The sequence below is a fragment of the Bombus pascuorum genome, chromosome 4 (assembly GCF_905332965.1).
Source record: "Bombus pascuorum chromosome 4, iyBomPasc1.1, whole genome shotgun sequence".
NCBI classification, from domain to species: domain Eukaryota; kingdom Metazoa; phylum Arthropoda; class Insecta; order Hymenoptera; family Apidae; genus Bombus; species Bombus pascuorum.
The window spans coordinates 17,448,448-17,470,405 of record NC_083491.1 but is presented as its reverse complement, the minus strand read 5'-3'; the positions used below and the strand labels follow the sequence as shown (position 1 = coordinate 17,470,405).

The 21,958-nt window shown below is 31.1% G+C and overlaps 1 protein-coding gene across 2 annotated transcripts; it reads right to left on the bottom strand.

The window, feature by feature from the left end:
- Window positions 1-2,229: 2,229 nt before the first annotated feature.
- On the bottom strand, window positions 2,230-20,593 carry LOC132906426 (sodium-dependent dopamine transporter). 2 transcript variants are annotated; one of them, XM_060958604.1, is made up of 12 exons: window positions 20,034-20,593; window positions 15,122-15,295; window positions 9,361-9,495; window positions 7,951-8,263; window positions 7,485-7,623; window positions 7,050-7,184; window positions 6,070-6,173; window positions 5,350-5,587; window positions 4,929-5,057; window positions 4,573-4,773; window positions 4,145-4,312; window positions 2,230-3,903 (listed from the first exon to the last, which is right to left on the bottom strand). In XM_060958604.1, exons 2-12 carry the CDS (start codon window positions 15,282-15,284, stop codon window positions 3,691-3,693), a joined length of 1,938 nt encoding a protein of 645 aa, XP_060814587.1. In that variant the 5' UTR covers window positions 15,285-15,295; window positions 20,034-20,593; the 3' UTR covers window positions 2,230-3,690. The 2 variants fall into 2 exon arrangements, with proteins under 2 accessions (XP_060814587.1, XP_060814588.1); XM_060958605.1 differs by lacking the exon at window positions 20,034-20,593 and adding an exon at window positions 17,793-17,903.
- Between the last annotated feature and the right edge of the window lie 1,365 nt (window positions 20,594-21,958).

Below are 21,958 nucleotides of genomic sequence, written 5' to 3'. Positions count from 1 at the left end.
GTAAGGTCGTATGTGACGTAAAAATGATAAGGGATTGAGAGAACGAACGAAAATTATTTTGTTTAGAAGGCAATCGTTGAGTCTCTTTTGTGGATATTTATTTATTTATTTATTTATTGTATTAACAAGGCCCGAGCTGCTACCTATGGCTGTGGTTACAACTCGGATGCGATGTATAAAATATAACATACAATTATATACGAACAGGAAAGTTTGTCTTAAACGGAACATTCGAATAATTTTCTTGATTATCGAGAACCTAAAAAATGTCAACGACACAATTCTCACGTTTTCGAAACACGAATACGAACGAATTGTCTTAAAACAATCTTTTTCAAAATCTTTATTTTACTAAACATCTTGAAATTGTGTAGGTAATTTTTGTAGTTTATGATGATCTTTTCACGTTCATTTACAAATCGAAGAATATAAACGAAACATCTTTCAATCTATTCTTTACGCAAAAGAATTACAAAGTTTTTAGATCAATTTCACTTCGGAAAATTCTTCGAATCGTTTAAGACATTTTCTCAAATGTTCATAGTTAAAGAAGACATTTGGAAATTTTGCCTTTGGCGGTTCCCCCTGTATATATATGTGTATATATGTATATGCATATAAATATACATACATACGTACCATTGCATCTAACAACAATAACTATAAACTATATGGTACATATATGTGTATCTGCACATAGAGAATATCTTCTAACAATTTTACGACGATAATTTCTTAAATACTTAACATACTTAGTTATTTACCGTATCGTCGATTCTCGCCTTTACGAAGATAGACAAACGTAACTTTGTACAAATTAACATTTCTATATAAAGAGACAAAGTCTACAGAAAATTACTCTAAAGAATTATTTGATAGATATTTTTCTTTGGAATAGTAATGTTATGAAAGAAGGGTTAAGTAATTATATCATCCATAATTATTACATTATAACATCTTTATCTTTTTTTATAATACTGATCAAACAAAGAAAATAAAAGGAAATAGTTTCATAAGAAATGATAATATTTCAAAAAATCAAAATAACGATAAATACCAACAATGTTTAGAAATTAATGATCATAGACGATTGACCTGCGTATAAAAAAAAGCATTCAAGAATGAGACACATTATGTATAGACTGCAGATATTAATGGATTTATGAGAAATGCGAGCGGGCAAAAATGCACAAAATATATATAATATTTAAACATCCAAATATAAAAACTCAAAAATAAAAATATAAAAATATCCAAATATAAAATATCCAAAGTAAAGTACATTTCGAAGATAAAACAAATCCGTATTTAGTATCTATTCTTTTAGTTCTATTCATAAAAAATATGAATTTATATAAGTAACCGCAGTTTAATAATATACATTCTAGCGCAATCTTTAACGTAATCTGCTGCTGTCAGTTATATATAACTCACTTTTCACATAAATTATTGTTGCTTTAATCATAAATTTATGGCATTTTACGTGCTTAATGATCCAGATCTATACGAGTATTGGACTGTACTAAATATTGTATGGGTAAAAGCGTGGTTGTTTCTTAACGATGACACATTTTCTCGATAACGCTTGAAATTCACTATTCTTTAATGTAAAATTTTACACCTGATCGGTGATTATAATTCGCGTATAGTCTACACAGCATATACGTCCGGTCGAACCAGACGAAGTAAGAGCATTCGAATAATCAAATGGAGATAGTTGGATCTGCGAACAGATTACTTCTTTAACGCTTTAATAATGTAAAACGTGTGTTAACCCTTTATTAACAAATAAGGGGCTCGGAAGAAAAATGATACAAATGACAACATCTTTTAATACTATAAATTTAATAACTACAGATAATAAATTAAAATGTATTATATTAAAATGATACCATACATATTTATAAAGCCTTGGAAATTTAATAAACAAAATCCTTTATATAAATGAAGATACCACGTATCCCTTTTTAGATTTATTTTATTTTCAGAAAAAAAGTGTACTCGTATCATTTTTCCACTAAACCCCTTGGATAAGAATAAATTTGTATTCCATAGATTTTTCTCTGAAAATTTGTTAGCGATACGCTTTCCAGATTTATATTATTTACATCGTACGAGTGTACCAGCTTAAAATTTAATTTTGGTTCATCAAATTTAAACAGTATTTAAATTTATAGGAAAGTAGTATCGAAGTTTCATCGTGAAATTTTCATTTAACCTTATAGAATATCTATGCTCGCAGAATTAATATTGTCAATCAGAATACAACGAAAGTTAAGACACGTTAAGATACTAGTTAAGATACTAGAAACTTTTTCTTCCAAAGGACGATAAAATTGGCAACTCCACGAATGAAATATACTCTATAAATTCTATTTAATCATTTCTTTTTCTTTATCAATTATGTATTTATGTTTATTTTATATATTTATATATTTTATATTTTATAGATTTAACGTTTATGTAACGAAGGCTTTAACTTTTCTTCCTTTTTGTTTCTTCGAAACATTCTTAATCGATAAAAGATTAAGTTTCATTGAATGTTAAAGCTATTCAAGAAATTTCCTTGCTCGAGATAATTACAGCCTTGTACTTACTAGATCTAGAATAATATTCATGATCTATTTAATGAATTTATCTAGGAAATTTCATGAAGCCTATAATATTTACAGGTTGGGCCGTGTTTTACATTTGCAATGTGTTCTTTTGAACATTTTAAGAAATTTCTAAATTTGTTTTAAAAATTATCTAGGTAGAAGTTACATATATGTTACAGATAACATAAAAGGTAAGAAAAATTGCGTTGTAACTGCACAAAGTGCGTAAAGCATAATAGTGAATCAGCCAAAAGATAGATTATAATGAAAACAAAGAAGCTGTTCTTATTTTCTCCAATATTTCTAGTGCTTCTGCAAACCTAAGGAAGAATTTCTCGACTATTTGTGTATAACAAATATTGTCTAAAAGAATTAAACGATTCGGCTTTTAACCGATTAAAATGCGTTTTGTCTTTTCAGATTTTTGTCCGTAACATATATGTATAATAATACACTGTGAGATTGATATATTTCAAAAAAAAGATTGTCGAAGAAAATTATTCCTTCTGTGCACTCAATTGTATCATAATTATGTTCATAATCAAATTTAAATTCTTCTTCCTGTCTTCTACCTTTAAATTGTGTTTCATTTAAAGTTTGTAAGCTGCAAATAATATATATATACGAAAATACGATAATCTCTACACGTATTTGGATACCAAAATACATTTACTACAGATATACCATAGCGTTGTTATTGGTAAGAAAAGAGTCAAGTGCATTAAAAGACTAGTGTGGGTATGAAACAATCGAAAACACGATGGAGCTTAACACGATTCACAGCAGACATCGGAATGTCTGTTTCGGAAATTTCTCGTGAATACATCGCGTCCCGTTACGGAAAGCTCCTTTTCTGTTGTCCAAAGAATCTCAAAAGTTCAACGCCACAAAAGTACGCCAAATTTCGAAACCTCATCATTCAGAGAGTAAAGAATGTATACGAAAGGACTTTTATCGTAAAATCTAAGTGGGTGCGTTCGAAGTTTTAGTGATTCAGTGGAAATAATTTTGAATAAAACTATATTTCCACGATAGAATATTAGCAAAGATATACTTGGAACCGGGCACCGTGCAAAATCACAACCGCACTGTCCTAGACTGGCTCCGGAGGTGGATCTCCGTTAACACCTTCTCTGGATTGGATCATCACTTCTGTTTGTTCTTTGGTCAAGTCTTGTTGTTCCTTTGTTACGTTTAGATCCTGATCTGCGATAAAACTACGACGAACCGCGCCATTCACCACCGACGATAAATCTGCGTTTCTTTGTTGAGTATCTCTCCAGGGAGTGGTCAGAATTTTCAATCTCTGTAATTTATTACGTACATCTATCTATCGTGTGTCTATAACTCTCTACGCTCCACAAGGACCACTTTGATGATATTGATAGAGCTTATATTGTCATTTACAATATGTCGATTATAGAAATCGTATGTAAATTATTTCTGTTAGCCCGTATCGTGCATAAAAAATAGTATATTAAACGATATCGTTACGACGAAAACGCTAAAAGGGAATAAAATCAATAGTATTAAAATCATGATATTACCTGAATGAAACTGCCGGGCGTGACGACGATCTTATAAATTGCGATGCCGGGTATCATGGCAATTGAGGAAGTCGCAATTAACCAGCCTAATACATTTGCCCAGACAGGGTACACGTAATCCTCATAAGTCAGTGGTTCATAACCCATTAAACCGTAAACGATGATAAACTGTAACAATATAAAAAACTAATTTTTTTGGGAAAGGACATGTAGAAAAGGAATGGAGAATTGTGACTATTGATTGATTACATTTTCGAAAGGAATACGAGTAGTAGAAATTTGAAAAAATTGAAAGAAATTTGTACTTAACAAAATATTAGGTTGCGGTACATGTGTATTATTTTACTAATTATGCGAAAGTTAGAAGGAAAGTACCAATTACAATGCATGTTTTATACGATATAAAGCTATGTGTGTAGCAGATATACCATGAGAAATATTGGAGCAACGAATTTCCAGCAGACTCTCCAGTAGATTCCAGGTGAAAACCCAATCATATCTTTAATATCTGCGCAAAATCTATCTACCCCATAGATCCAACTAACAGCGATCGCCTCCGCCAAAACTGCAAACAACATCGAGTAGCCAGCTGCGTATCGGTCCAATAGATGGAAAAAGTAAAAGCCACCCTGTGTATAACAAATATAATTTTTTATGTAAAGATCAATTATGCTAAGAAGTTTTTTAACGATAAAAAGAACACGATTAGATCGAAAATGATCCAAACGAAGTAGCAGAGTTAATTACAATTATTTCATGAAATGCGTTATAGTCATCATCTTACCTGGGAACACGAGGCTAAACCAACGAGGAAGTATAGCGTGAAAAGCGAAGCGACGAAAATTTCGCGATTATTCCCGATAATTAGAAACTCATCGCTAAGAGCAGTTATTATCGCTTCAGAGCCCCCGAACTACAAGAAAAGATTTGATTATGCTCTAAAAAGAGAATTGATTATACATATAGTATAATTGAATTATTATATTGCACTGTAAGGTATTCGCGATAGAGTATTAAAATTAATTAAGTAATTAAAATTAACACAACTAACATTACCACAAGGAATGATAATTTATGTAATCACAGTTTTGAAGTTAATTACACACTGTTCTCTCGTTCTCTTAATTGTATAGAACAATATTTCATTAAATCTTCTGTATTTTTTCTAACAATAATGAATAGAAGTTATGTGAATAGCGACATACCGAGCTATCCAACCCCAACGTAAGCAACATCATAAAAAAGATGAGCGCCCAAAACATCGATCCAGGCATAGTAGCGATAGCAGCAGGATAAACGATAAACACTAAACCAGGTCCTTCAGTCGCTACATCCTGAATGGACTTGCCACTTGCTCGAGCCATGTACCCTAGTACAGAAAAAATCACAAAACCAGCGACGAACGATGTTGCGCTGTTTATCAAACTGGTTAATAAAGCGTCCCTGGAAAACATGTAAGCGACAAATAAATTTTACATTTATCAATACACAAATTTATTATTTTTTATGTATTCAATCAAAATCTATAGATATTTAGATAAAAGTGTACGATTTTTATTATAAATGTTGGATAATAAAATTGAGAATATTTTATGTAATTTAATGAGAATAAAAATTTGTTCGTTTGTTGAAAAGTGAAATTTCATTATTTTCTAATTCAGTTTTATTTCATGATAGCGCGTTCAAATAAAAAATTTATGAAAAGTTAAGACTTTATTTTATTAAGTCGAGATTAAGAAAAAAGAGAAAAGTATCTTTTCATATTAAGCTAATTTTCTATCCATTCGTTCTCAATGAAAAATATACTTATAGTAAATAAAGGAGCGAAGCCGTTTAAATAATTTATTATAATCATTATTTGTAAAACCTCACTATCTAAAACTAGTTAAAAATGAAATATACTTAATTACACACATATTACTTACTTGTAAACGTTGTTGTGATATTTATTATAACTCGCATAAGCCAAAAGCACCCCAAAACCAGGTCCGAGAGAGAAGAACACCTGCGTTGCGGCATCCACCCACACCTAAATAGAGATTAAGCATTCTCAGAAAAAATCGCCAGATAGTCTCCATTGTACAATTGAAATGGAAATTTTAGTCAAAATTCAAAAAAGACAGTTTATCTTCTTTAATAAAGAAAGATTTATTTTTTTCGTTCCAGAAGATTATGTTGCGTCGTAAAAGTAATCGACAAATTTATTCCTTTTAAAGATCTTCCTCCGTAAAAAAGAGAAAGGAAGATACAGAGATAACGATTCGCCGTTTAAATTTTAATATTTTAGAAATCAACAAATTTTTCTCGGTCGTTGTGCAAAATTTACTCGAGCGATCTAGAAACGGTATTCAAGTCGCCAGAGAAAAATGCATTTCACTTGCGAGTCAAGAGGGTGAGAACGTGAGATTTCATGGCCGTGACTGGACCGAACTCTAATGGTCATTATGACAGGTACACAGAGTTTCCATTTTCAGCGTCGTCGGTTAAACTCGGCACGTTTCTCCCTTTCCCATTTTTCTTACTATCCGATTTTTTCGACCCTCTTACGCCGGTGCATTAGCTTGCTGACCCTCAGATTCTTATTCTTTTCCATGACTACTGTAAATAGCTACATATTTCATAACGCCGCGATCATCCGCTGAAAAAGCGATTCGCTAAATTCAAGAGGCGGAGTCGACAAACTCACGATAAACCACAAAAGTGAAACTACGATATTGCGTAATAATTTCAATGTACAATCACGTATAAATTATTTTCAATATATTTTTTATTATTACATAAATTTGATAATATCTGTATGTACGTTTCGTTCGTTTTAGTCAAATTATTTCTGATTTATATCTATAAGATGACCATCAAAAGTTATTGTAATGGAATAATTGTGAAGTAACGTTATTCTATTTACCTCAGCTTTTGTTATAGCAGAAAAATTCGGATTAAGGTAGTAGCGTATTCCTTCCAGACTTCCTGGCAACGTGACGCCTCGTATAAGTAGGATCAGTAAAACAGCATAAGGAAATAGAGCCGTAAACCAAACCACCTGTAACAAAGGAATAAAATTGTTTGATCGTTCTATTTGATGGAGCGATAATCTTAGATTGTTGATAATAGCTAACTAAACCATAACGTTTTAACACAAAAAAGTTAGGATTAACCAACAATAGTCATAAGAAAGAGTTATAACGTGAACAAAAAGACTAAAGCAATGGTAAAAAGATGAAGTAACATTTTTGTTCATACTGCTTTCACAGTTATTTCTACTGTAGAATTATTTGTTTAAATTTAAGAATTTATTTCTAGAGGTGGCGTGAAATCTAAATTTACACTATAGAAAGTTTACCTTGCCAGAAGTAGAAATGCCCTTCCACAAAGAGAAGTAACAAATCAGATAGACTACCAGCAGACATAACGCAATATCCCATTTAATTGTCCCAAGATCATGTAAACCTTCGCTTTCGTGAAGTTCCAGAATAGCTCGACTGTCAAGAAAATTACCGAATTAGTTGCTCAAAAACATGCCTTCCTCCTTATTTCGTAATATTTGATTATTTCGATTTTTAAATATGATAAACGCATTATGAAATATGTAAGTATATGATATAGCCTTAAAAAATTGCCTGAAAACGAAGCAAATTGCTATACAGGCTCCGTTTTATTACTAATCTTTTATAAAAAAATGTATATGTATAAACATTCGCAGTCTATTCATAAACAATAAATATCAGTAATATATGTACAACAAAGCATAAGCAATATAGAAAATCCAGGCTTTTAACGCAAAAAAAGATATCCAGGATAAAACTTACTTGAAATATTCTTGAGCAGCGCTCGTGTACCATGTACTGTTGTAGCCTTGATTTGAATTTCTACCCAAATGTTCGGCTAATAGGGAGGAATTACTAGGTTCTATCGAATCGAGCGAACCAAACATATTGTCGAATGTGTAAGAAATATTAGCGTCAAAGGCTCGACAATGTGGTGTATTCCATGGATTGTCACAAGTAGTCCAAGGTAAAAGGCTGGAGAATGAGGCGAAGAAATACCTCAATGCCCAAGCAATGATGACATTGTAATAAAAATCGACGTAGAATGCAATTAGTACCACTGCATACCCAATACCTATGCAAACATTCGATTGTTATGTTGAATTTTTGAACTTATATTGAATTTTTAATAAAATATTTAGGTATAAATTGATTTTATTTTCAGATAAAATTTGGAGGTTTGGATAAATAAATTTCATTGAACAGTTTATAATTTATATTAATTTACTACACTAATACTTAACTATATTTAAGTATATCAGTGACCAAAGGTAGAATGGATGCGATTCGTTTAATTTTCAGAACGATAAGTCTCTCCATATATAGTTAAGTAGTAAAAAGGTAATTCGCGTTTCAGAAGGATTAAAAATCTCGGAGGACGTGTCCTATGTTCTGATTCCTGAGCCGGAGAATATTCCATTATCCCGTGGGAAATGTGTCTTGAGCGGCGAATCAATTACGTCGTTCATCGATGCGGATCAGAAGGAAAAAGCGCGCAGAAGACAAGAGTCAAGAAGAATCCTGCATTCCCATCGATCATCACGACGATCCTGGGTGAAATCGTCACGATCCAGGAAATCGACGGAAATGGAGGCTCTTCTCAAGTGGTCTTCCATCCTCGGATTTTCCCGGATTTATACGCGTTACATAATGTACCGTATAGCACGATGTAGAGCAAAAGAAAAGAAAATATACCGGCCGTGCCTAATGCATAGTTCCTCGTCCTAGAAGATGACGGTAAAGTGCTTTGAAACGTTTCCAGAACTGTCCTCTAAGAGTCAATCAGAAAAGTAATCGCACACAGTGATGCTATTACCTCCATTGTTGATCTTTTCAGTGCAGAGAATCAAGTGAAAGAGGAATTTTAACGCGATTATTTCTAAGCTCGATGGTATTAGACGGGGTTTCTCGAAATATCCTGTGTTCAGTTATTTAGGTTTTCAATGCGTATTTCGTATAATTGATTATTGTTTTATTATACAATATTATACAATATAAATGGTAAGAAACAAAAATTTCTGCGAGCTTTGATATAATATATACTTTAAATTTCTGTTACGAAATTTATAAAATTAAAGCGTTAAAAACATGAGTCATCGAAGAATTGTCATATTATTACTATTATTCTCGGTTTAGTAATTAACATCAAGATAATTAAGAAAAGAATCTTACCTTTTAAAAGTGGCACCAGGCGACCCCAACAAGTGATCGCACCTTTTCGATTGAACTGACCCAGAGCAAGTTCCATGTAAAACAGCGGAATTCCTCCTACCACCAACATTATACAATATGGAACCAGAAAAGCACCTGTAAGCATAAATATAGTGTAACATAAATAATAAAATAATAACTTTCTCAATAATAATCGGATATAATAAAAATTTCTAAAACTGTAATTAGTGGAGTGGAGAAATGTCTGAACGCTAAAAACTTTTAAATACTTTCACGTATGGTGGTATTCAGGTACGAATAAAATAACACCAAGTTTTTTCATTAGAAAACGAGAAAATCATGTTCATATCTTTGATAAAATTGAACGCGTTTAATTTATTTACAGGCACTGTGGGAAACGTCCGGATTCTTATCATCTTTGATGACATCTGCCGCGTGACAAGAGACCGATATGAAGAGCGAGGAAAAAAGTGATGTGCGAGCCACTCGCATCATCGTGTTAGCTGCATAACTGAATTGCAGAATATTTAGAGCACCAGTGGCAGCAAGGTGCTTTTAGGTACGTAATTCGATAGCGAACTTTTGAAAATGTAGCAAGGCAATAGCTGAAATGGTGATTCTGATAAAGCTGATTTATCAAACGGTTAAACAAATACAAGTATCATGAATTCTTAAATAGCACTCGGTATTTGAACGAAATCAAAATTGTATAAAAAAGTAAAAATAGGGTAAACAATATATAGTAAATGCATAGCATACTCCAACAAATTTTAGTATGTATTTAGTATGTATTTATTATTTAAATTAACCATTATTTAAATAGAACAATGTATCTATAATAAGTATTTAAATAATATTTCTTTTTGCACATGTTTTGTACAAAGATTCTAAAAATCAGGAACATGCATAGACAATCTCTTCTATGTTTTGGATACAAATTTCCTCAGATATGTTGAACATTCTTACTCGTTGCCCGTCTTCGTTTTTTCCCAATAAATTCTTCTTAGTAACCACGGAGACGTAATCGCATTAAATAAGGATATTCCCTTTTTCTTATGCCCTGCAGTGATGAATTTTTCTCATTTCTCGTTGACGAATAAATTCGACGCAAGTGCTTTCGAATGTTCTTTGTCCATTTGTATAACGAAAATTAAAACTTATTGAAACTTTAATATTTAGTAAAAAATGGACTTGTCTGTTTTTGAAGGAAATAATATAAAGTTACTAGAACTTGTTTTCGTAGATCATCGAAGATAAACTGAATACCACATAATACAGATATTAACTATTTAAAAAATATTATATTTTAACAAATCGTTTAGACAAAAATTCAGTAAAGTGCTTCTATGAGAATAAAATATTTTTAAGAAATACGTGTCTCTTCGTTTCTAAATGCTAAATACATATGATGTTTCATCCATAATTAGAAAATCACTTATTAAGTATATTATTAAATATAAGAAACTATGTAATTCGATTAATTATCTGTGAACAATTTATTTTAACTGTAATGTTTTTAATCGTAAGTTTCCTTATGAAAACGTACAATCAAACATTTTTCATATTCAAATCTCCTTATTCTCGTTAAAGATTGATGATGTGTTGATATTCACCGATTATATTTCTAATCGTATGGTTAGGAGACGTATCATTATATTTGATATACCACACTATATAAACATGAACAGCGTACATATATAGAAAAATTCTTAGAAATCGATTGCAACATACATTAAGCGGAAAATCTCAGAACTATTAAAAGCGACCAAACTTGTTTAAATAATTGCAATGTGCTTTAATGTCGTAATAGCTTCATAACAAGTTCGTAATAAACTTGCTTTATTCATATTTACATACGAGTTAAGATAATGATCTTTCACTAAAATTCTTTAATAATCTATTAAGGAATTTATTATGTCTTAATTTTATATTTGTTTCTCTTTAATAATCTTATGTTTATATTTCTTTACTATTTTTATTAATAAACGTTTGTATCTTAATTTCCTTGCAATGTATATATTCATGTAGCATCGAGAGAGACTTCTTCCGTATGTCATGAACAAATGCCCGGCTTTGAATAACATTTCCGTTTAATTTTGGTCCTTTGAAGATATAACCATTTTCAAAGACCGACACTTTGCACTTGGGTTCAACTAGATTTTAGTAACTCATTAATACTTTGAATACGAATGACTTGAGAAATTTAAGTGTATACAAGATATTTTCTCAAACTTTGACTTTATTTCAAGATTTAAGCACATTACATTCGTTAATCAAGTATTAATGGTACATTAACAATATAAACCACGCAGAAACCAAAATGATCCAATTCTCAAAGAACGAGTGCTTTATTTCTATAAGTTCATTCATCGCACATAGATCATATAAATATTAATAAATTTTAAGGTAAACTTAAAAAATAGTATTTCTAACATTTTTGTATTTTTCAATTTATAGAGTCGATGAAAGTGACTTTTGAAAGGTTTATATTAATGGCTTTTCGCATTCTAAAAATTTTCTGAAATGGTGAACCCACAACTTCGGTACATTTTGCAATGAAGCTTTTTGAAATCAAAAGTTGGATTTCGAGTAGGAAGAAATTATAAATATCGCTGAATTTATTCATACACAGTATCTAGTCTTCTTCCTTTTTCATTCAATTTCCTTTTTTCCCTTCGCTTCATTCGTGTCTAATTGAAAATATTTCATTACTGTTTTATAAAAATACACCGATTTAAAGTAAATTTTTACTTTTCAATTAAATTAATTTAGATGTAAAATAGATTTGAGATATCACTGTGCTTCATTAGCAAATAAGGAATATTCATCGATAAAATATACAAAAGATAGGAATTCGATCAAAATGCAGTCACTGTAACCGCAGAGAATAAAAACTTTATTCTCAATGCGTATCCAACGAAAAAATACATTATTTAAACCGTCACGTTGGATTCATGGAACTATAAATAAGTGAATTAGAACGTAAAGTACATTTTCATTTTGTACTTGACCATTTGAAAATTATACATAAAATATTTATTCTAATAACAAAATCTTTCTTCAATTTCGTCTTATCATTTTATGTATAACATTCATCTATCTTTAATCTAAATTTACTAAATGAGTTCTGCAATTTAAGGACAGGAGTATACATATGAGTCACGGTATTTCATTAAAAAATGTGAAACCTACACAATCTCTAATGTTAATCATATATTGTATACATAATATAGTAATCATTATTGAAGCATAAAATGAAACAGTTTTATATAACCATATATCTATTACGTAAGGAAGTGTTTCCTTATAAAAAGAATTAATCAGAAATATGAAAAATAAAGTTTCCTTATACCCAGTTTAGTTTCCTAGAAGATCGATTTCCTAAATTATGTGTGTGTGAGTGTGTGATTTCGTTATACGTAGTAAAATTCAAGTTCAAAAAGCTTTCCAAAATTCCATATTTTCTAAATTCGATAAACATGTACAATTTTTAACTTTTTGCGTAAACATTCCAAATACCAATTACAGCTTCTATGTATGAAACAATTTGACCATTGACTCATAGATCATGAAGCTAATCGTTCAACGTTTATGCCATTATTTCCCATATACGTGTATCTAAAACTGAGTCGAAGGTTTAACAACATATTATGTAAAAGCAGATCCTGTTCTAAGCAAGGATAATTGTTTTTTCAAATCTATAATAGTCGATCCGGCGATATAAACGTACAAAATCGATTCGCACAGTTCAGTTCAATCCACAACCTATTTTATTTGAATCACAAATGTTTAAAGCTGTTTCGTTTACAATGAGGAAATGATGACAACAAAACCGTATGTGGAAAATTTGTAAATTTTCGCAAAGAAGAAGCGCGAAACACAGGGCAAAATCATGGGACATAATGGATCGTATACGGTGTCATGCAGCAGACAGAGGCGTCGCGAACGTCCATGATCAAAGGCCGGCCCGAATGGGAAATTATAATTAATTAAGGTAATTGGAAATTAGCGACCGATCTTGTCGGTACTAATGGTGCGCCCTACTCTCCTCTTAATTGAGTTAGCAGCCGCTTTTGAGGAGGCCCCGTATCGCTGATAGCTGGTCCTAATCGTATTCCTACGAAAGACTCTATAGAACAAAAGCTAATAACGTCGTCGCCGCCATCGTCATCGACCCCGTCGTCGTCATCGTCATCGTCATCGCTGGGTTCGGTCTTCAAAGTCGCTGCGAGTTGCTTATGGAAATTGTTGTTAGAAGCTTTGTAAAAGAAAACTAAAGGGTTCGAACTTTGTATGTGATAAATAAAAGTAAAACAGGTTCGTAGAATATAGTACAATACCATTATATTACGATTCATAATGTAGCCTTGAAAGTGAAACTGTCGTCTTAAAATTTCAACACGGTTTTTTTCTAATATTTCCATTTATATTCATCAGACTTTTTCGATGATATTTAACGATTGTACTGAATGGATAAAATTGTGAATAACGTTTACAAACTTTCTTATTCTTAGTAAATAACAAAAGTATGATAAAAATATATATTTAAAGAAAGATACGCAAAACATATGAAACATAGAGAATATGCAAGATAAATAGTACAAAAATCTGCTACAGGTTTAAAAAACAATTTATTTTCCAGATCCCCCGCTTTATTAACAATTTTCTATAAAGGTATGGATTTGCATAGATATCCATAGTCAAGTGATAAGTTTAAAATACGGTTTTATTTCGTTACGGTATTTAAATTTTTACGTAATAATCTCGCTCATGTTTTAAGAAAGAAAATGTTCTTTGAAAAAAAAATTTGGAACAAAAGGTCGCTCATATCGAGACACTTCAAATATTTTCCTAAATATCACGATCGTTTAAGCTTCTTTAAATGAAATCGATCGTATAATTTTGCTTTAACAGAATATATAGGAGATGATTGACATCGAAACTAAATCGAAAACTTGATGTAACTAGGGCTAAGAATTAAATCTACGTGGACGCTGTAATCTTCCGAGTCGGTGCGTGACTCTTAAATTGCTCTTTCGCTTTAATTTAGGCCAATTTTGAGTCCTGCAGCAGATGCTTTCACGGATAAGAAGCCTAGAGTGAAATCTAAATCTCAGGGTCATTTTCCACGAGGTAAATGCCAATTAGTCGACCGGTTAACGCGATGTTACCTTACTGCCGGAATGCATTACTTGATGCATCCCCTATTGCGCAACTACGAAATAACGCCTTGCAACGCTATCAGATAAAATAACAGGATGTTTGGACAGGATTAATATCTTTGAAAATATTTTTCAATATCTTCAATATTTCACGGATTTCGTAATCGTTACTTCACAACCCGAGTAGTACATAAATCTGGAGAAAAAAATCAAATCTTGATTTTTCTTTTAATATATTTTAAATATAAAAATATTATATACTATATACCTACGTCCTATTAACTAAATTCAATGTACGTTGTTTTGAGAATTACCGAGATTGCAAAATTCGTTTTTAATCGCTGAAAACGTGTTGATGATCGTCGATCAAGCGTGATGTGTAGTATTGACGATTAGAAACGATCTATTCGTTGTTAAGCATTATTCTCTTGTTATTCCTACGTATATAATTATCCAGAAATATCTGGATTATCTGATATAAAGGAAACCAAGCATTACAGTTAAAAATACGCTTTTTGTGTCCATTTGTGCTTCTTGCGATTATATGTATGAATAGTAGTTACATAATTAGAAAAAGATAGAATGTTAATGATACTCACCACCGCCATTTTTGTAACATAGATAAGGAAATCTCCAAACATTGGCAAGGTCGACAGCAAATCCAATAACAGACAAGAGGAAGTCAACTTTGCCGGACCAAGTCTCCCTGCCATCAACGCCGCCATTCATCTTTGGATGATTTTTCACCACCCTTGACGACATGTCTCACCGTTCTGTAATAAACGAATTGATTCGTTAAAGATCATTTTTCCTACAGAATTAAGGAAGCGAAGCAAGCAACAAACAAAATTTGACGATTTGTGGCTTATCTACTGACTATTTGATACTTATAAATTTATTAATCAACAAAATTTCAGCAAACATGTAATATTATCGAAATATTGGATTATTTGGAGAGATATGTACATATTTGATGAGATTGGAAGAAAATTATTTAAGAGGATCGGATGAAAAATGATCTGACAAGTGACAGGATCTGTAATTTGTAGAAACCATGAGTGAAATTAAACGTTAATAAAGGTATGTGCATGTTTCTAAACATTCAAATCACGTTGCTTACGCAAAAAAGTTTTGAAATTCTGAAAAAAATTAAAATTTTCTCAAACTTGGTTACACATTTTCTGAACGACCCGATACAGTCGTCGATGATTTAAATTGTGAGACAAAGAGACGCACTCCATGAAAATCCTGATACGAAATACAGCAACAAATCGAAATCCATCGAATAGACAGGGATATCTCGACCGAGTTGACAAGCACAATGGGTCCTCGTTCCGCGGCGATTTTTTCCAAAATGTCCGTATCTAAAAGTTCACTAATTCTTCGTCGATCGAAATCTGATTTGTCGTTTCTCTGAAGTTTAACCAATACCATCCATCACATTTTGTTCTATCCTAACTATCGGTCGTATTAAAAAAAAAAAAGAAAAGAAAAAAGGAAAAAGGAAGCCGTAAATAAGAATTTTCGACTTTTAAAAGATAATTCTTATAAATATAGGGTAATGGAACTAGTTCATCGTTAGGAAAGTGCATTGAATTACATGAAAATTTCTTTGATTAAACGATATAATGTTTCGAAAGAAGTATAAAGTTTTATTTGGAGAAAAGGACATTTTATATACACCAGTTTAATGTTATGTTTTGTAAAAGATTAAAGATACGATGAGAAGATGAGAGAAAGAAGGTGACAGGGTGGATGTGGTAGAAGAAAAGAGGGTGGTGGATGGAGGAAACGCGTGCGGGCGCGTGCGGGTGCGGTCACGTGTAATTTGGCGACGACAAGTTATCGATAGCCCTTCAGGCGACAACGCTTAACCCCCGAGCGAGGCTCATTGTGCCCTGGTGACGGGTTCCGGATAAACAGCGTATATTTCAAAGGCGACCGCGGTGCCGGCTTCGAGGGGACTCTCGACGAGGGGTTTTCTGTCACACGCACTGATCCATGCTTGTCTATAGATCGACCCGATTAATTGATATTCGGCGGTTATTGCCGAACGACGATAGAACTCTCTTTCTCTCTTTCTCGCAATTAGTATCTCCCATTTGGTGTCTCTGTAAACAGGTGCGACGAAAAATAATGCTTTTATTTCTACTGATTTTTAATCTAAATTGTTACGGCTACTAAAGTTTCATTCAGATTAGTCTTTAAGTCGTTTAAAATCAAGTAGACCGATCGCCAGTAATATATTAAATTCATCTTTAAGCTCACGAAAAATGTGAAATACCAAAGTTGTTAAATTTCAATTACATTCGTTTATTTTTTAATTTTAGACTGTAATCCTCTAAACGTTATATTTTATTCTTGTTCAATTTATTTGGATAAAAAGCCCATTATGGTTCTCTGATCTGATACGACATTCGCAAAATGGTTTCATGAAGAAAATTCAAAAACCAGTTGGAATATTATACGTTCTAACTATTTATTGAAGATTTGAGTAATGAATACAAAATGAAATAAGTAACGGGAATAAAATTAGTATAGCTTTTGTGGAATATTTATGAAAAATATATTCCATCGCGAGATTAAACAAACGAATAAAGCAATCATCCTCAATGCGAAGGGCTAAAACTACTATTTATAAAATTATCATTCAGTGAATAGTATTCATGAAATTACTATTAGCATAATAGGCTCCAACGTTAAAAGAAAACTAAAAAACAACAAGCCCATGAAAAAGTCTGCAAAAAGACTACGATTTGATTGAAAATTCCATGATTAGAGTTTTGTTTAATACCACTGAAGTATTTAGTTTAGAACACAAAACTCAATAAAAAAAAACTCTCTCTTTTAGAACATAAAAAAGCTGCAATATGTGTTCTAAACTAAAATTAAGACAGTCCGGCATGATATCTATAAGAAAAATATACTTAAAATTTTAACGAAAGAATCAATTTTAGCCATTAATTCGCCATTTGTTTTTAAAATTTAATAAAACGCACATACCATTATCGTTAATCGATGGTTTTAATGATTATGAATTATAAATGTTATTTTTCACTATAATATTAAATGATTTATATACAGAGAATTATTTCAAACACATAACACTGAATAACAATTGTAATTGCAACGATAAAAACAATTGTTTCCCGCACCAGGTCATCTCACAGAGTCTAGCGTTATACATAGAATTACACAGTAAGACGTTGAAGTGCAACTAGTTTTAATCACAGGCGCGTACAATCAAACATTATGAAACAAATATCTTACCGAGAAACAAATCTAAGGCACGTACTCAGCTTCGAGATCTAGAAAAGACAGCCTTGTTCGGAAAAAAGCGAACGAAACATAACCGTCGCGTGTTCCTCAAGATTTAAACGGTGACACACGAATGCACTGAAGAAATAGAGGGAGATAAAACGTTGAAGGTGTGCAAATTCGAAGAAACGGAATGGCTAACTCCGGTGGGGATAGGGCTTCTATCTTTTATTCAAGGTAACATTGCAAGATCGTGTCTTTCTTTTCCTGTTCTTATTATATCATTAGGTTGATCGCACAATTCCGTCGTTTTCTTTTTTTTTTTATTTTTTCATGAAAAATAATCAATTGTTTTAACTGAAATTTCTTCTAATTAATCTTCAATATAATATTCATTGTTGCTTATAATTTTCTTCCTCTTATCTGACAGTTCATTTATTCCATCGTTGTTAAATTTTTAAATTTTATTACTAACATATTCTTTCAATAACTCCATGACCTAATTCTCGATATTAAACATTTTCCTTCTGTCAAAAGTTTTACAAAGATATGAATAAATTATCGATCTGTCTGGAAAATCCTATAAAACTGCCTCTGTAACAAATTTTTCTCTCTAATACTCGTACAAGATGCAACGTTTAGGAAGCGCTTTGCTATGGAGCAACATTATCTATTTAAAAATTCTGCAATATTACATCATTGATTTACAGTTTACGTTTTAACGATTGAAATGTATGTTTCATATAGAGGAGCAAAATCTAGCGACTGAACTTTTCTATCAAACTAATATCATTCCTCAAATAATACTCAAGAAAACACTTTCGCGTTTCATATAAAGGAATATCATCAATTAATCGATCATAGTTTCCTTCATACTTTATTTTTCATATTCATTTCTCATTATATTTTTCTCAGTTTCACACGGCGCGGACTTATTTCGTTGTCTTTCCTTTTTTAAATTTCCCTTTCTCTTTATCATACATAGGTATAGCGAAATCGCCTTGCAATCACTCTTTGAAAAGAATAATAGTCATAGCTAAGTTAAATTAGCAATTTTTGTTATAAATTAGCAATGTTAATACTTTCATGCAATAGGTAATACGAAAATAGAATTTCATTCTTAAAATTTTATTATATGTATATATAAATACGTTTAATAGTATAACGCCACCATTTTGATCTTTTTATTTCATCGACATAATATTTTAATAGAATCCCAAATATTAAACCATTTTTACTTCTACATTCTATTACAACTTCTAAGATTTTATGTCAATATGTCAAGGAAAACATATCCTTTAGTATAGAATTCTTCGTAACATACCTATTTATTAAAAGCGAATTAGATGTTGAAATATGAGAGTATAAGAAATAATTGTTGAAACCACAAACGACCATGAAAAATATAAGTATTTAACGTCAAATCCGTTCAAATAATTGTTCGAATTTATTCTGTTTATAAACTTTATCTTTACCAGATTATTTTCGTAACATTTATAAAATAAATAAAAATCTATTTTCAATCATTTTTTATACTTTAAGATACCATAGTAAATAATACTTAACTTAGTAATAGATAAATTTAATATGTATGCACCTATAATAAATCATAAGGAAAATGTATCGCGTTATTTCCATATTCTTCCTTAACAACAAATTTGTTGTTTGTTCCCCTTGTTCCCCTTGTTCCCCAAACAACAGATAACAGACAGTAATATTCCTACGATAGTAATGAAAGGAATTTGCAGTTATGTTCAGAAGATATTTAAAAAAAGGTTACATACAATATTTAAAATAAAAGATACCTATACTGACCTTTATACAATTGTTAAAATGTTATCTAAAATCTTGAGAAATATAGCAAAGAAATGAAAATTATCATTTAGTAAATTATTTAGTAATAATTAATACAAATGTTCAAATCTTCTTTTAATATAAATTTACTGTTTATTTCTTTTTGTTATTAATAAAATCTATAACCAGAGACAGTTATATCTGGTAACTTTGATTCAAATTTTCCCTCCTTATTATTCATATTCTTCTATTTCTTGATACTAGCTCCTTTATTAATTATGACCTTGTTTCTGTGAAAGTACAAATTATTTCCCAAAATGTCTGGATTTTAACAGATAGATGCATGATTTTTATATCTTAATCTAATTCATAAGAGATTAGCAAATAAGTCAAGTTCTTGAATACCAATAGAAATTATAATCGACGTTGAATACTTGAGATCGTGTACTTTTCACTTACCAAATAACCTCTCCGAAATGATTAACGAGCGAGAACAACGATGCTGTGGCTCGACAAGACACTGCTACAGTGACCACAAGCTTCTTCGGTCCACACGACTCCCACGACGAGAACCCGCCACAGGGTCAAAAGTACCTCGAAACTCGTATCCGTCAGACCCATTACCGCGTCACTAACCGTCCACGAAATATTTTTTTTTTTACTTTGCGTGGAAAATCTTCCAGACGAATTGCAACTTCAAACTAAATTCAATGATTACTTGTACCTCGAATACAAAAAAAGTTCGCGTTTGTCTCTTTCTTTCCACTTATTTTACTTTGCAAACGTAACAAAAGAAATCATGAAAATTTCTAATTATTGCGTTTTATGTACATGTTTTGCTTCAAATTGTAATTAAATAGTTTACAAAAAACACAGCCGCAAAAATGGTTGGTCGATCGCTTTGCAGGCTGTCTCCGGAAGCAATTACCCATTGGTCACGATGACAGACCATCAGAAAGTTATGGTATAAATTCGAAAAGAGAACCTTGTCGCAAAGGTTCGAAAGAATGAATGAGGAAATTTGCCGGCAGCAGGACGTATATACGCGCTGAGGTCACGTGACACTGCGTAGTTCAAACCAGACGAACATATGTCTGCGCATGCACGGAATTTCGCGGCATCCAAAAAGGTCTCACGCGTCGGTCTTTTAAATAAAAAATTGTAATTAGAAATTTTATTTTACATGCTTTATAAATAATATTTTAATTTTGAAATAAATTTAATGCAACCATGTTTTCATGTTACATGTAAACCGCGTGTATATACCTAAGAAAATGTTATAACTTTCTAAATAAAAGATAATAAATATTGCTATGTCCACTAGTATTTTCCGTTATCGAATACGCAAATGTTCGCATTTAACTGTTATATTTATCGAATCCATGTACAATATAAAAAATAAAAGACCTTCCTTCTTTTTATTGCTTATCCTAGAATGTTACTTTTGATTGCTTTAACATTAACTTTAAAATTAAAATTAAAACTATGTATGTGTATTTTGGATATACAAATTCATCGTATCTTAAACGTGCGCACCATGTATAATTCTACATATATACATTTTTTTAGTAGATTAATAAATTATCCTGCACTATAGATGAGGATTACTGCGTGATCGTAAATACAGAAATCAATATTACTTAGAAATAATAGAAAGTTAGTATAATTATTTTTCTACATAAAGAATCAAAAATTAAAAAAGTAAATATACTTAAAATATAAAATTTTTAGCAATAACAGAAATTATATACAGTTACTCATATTATTATTCGGACATTACTATTTCTGTATTACTGTTACTTTGTATAGGAGGGTATGATATAAATATCGATTTGCTTATTCCACGAGAACAATTTCTTTTTAACGATAACCTTTAATTATACATCTTATATAAAGCAATAAATATAAAGATAGTGGTGTATCCGAATAATAATATAAGTAAAGTGTAATAACTTCTTACGTAAATACTAAATACATATTACTTTTTCCTACATTCGTTACATTCATTCCTTTTCCGCTATTACATTACTAGGTGAACATGTAAAGAACAAGCTCGTCGCGACATCTTTTAGGGCAACTTTATAATAAATATGTTGTCAAAAACTGGTTAAAAATAGGCTCTTATTTTCCAGTGACTGAACATTTGACAGAACTATTTCAGCTATAATTTCAATATATTACTAATTTATATAATTTTCTAGACCTTGATTAAAATTATGTTAAGTTAATGTAAATTAATTTTATTTACAATAAAATCAACATATTTAACATATGTATTACTATATCGGTAATTCAATTGTTACTCTTACAATTATAACAACATGTAGTTATCATGTAACTATAACATAACATGTAGCTTATCAAAAAATAAATTAAAACTGTAT

Coding starts and splice junctions, on each gene's coding strand:
- LOC132906426 (XM_060958604.1), bottom strand. CDS start 15,284: ATGTCGTCAAGGGTGGTGAAAAATCATCCAAAGATGAATGGCGGCGTT. Junction 8,264..9,360: donor CCTGGTGCCACTTTTAAAAG/GTAAGATTCTTT, acceptor ATGTTTGCATAG/GTATTGGGTATGCAGTGGTA. Junction 4,774..4,928: donor GTTTAGCCTCGTGTTCCCAG/GTAAGATGATGA, acceptor TGTTATACACAG/GGTGGCTTTTACTTTTTCCA.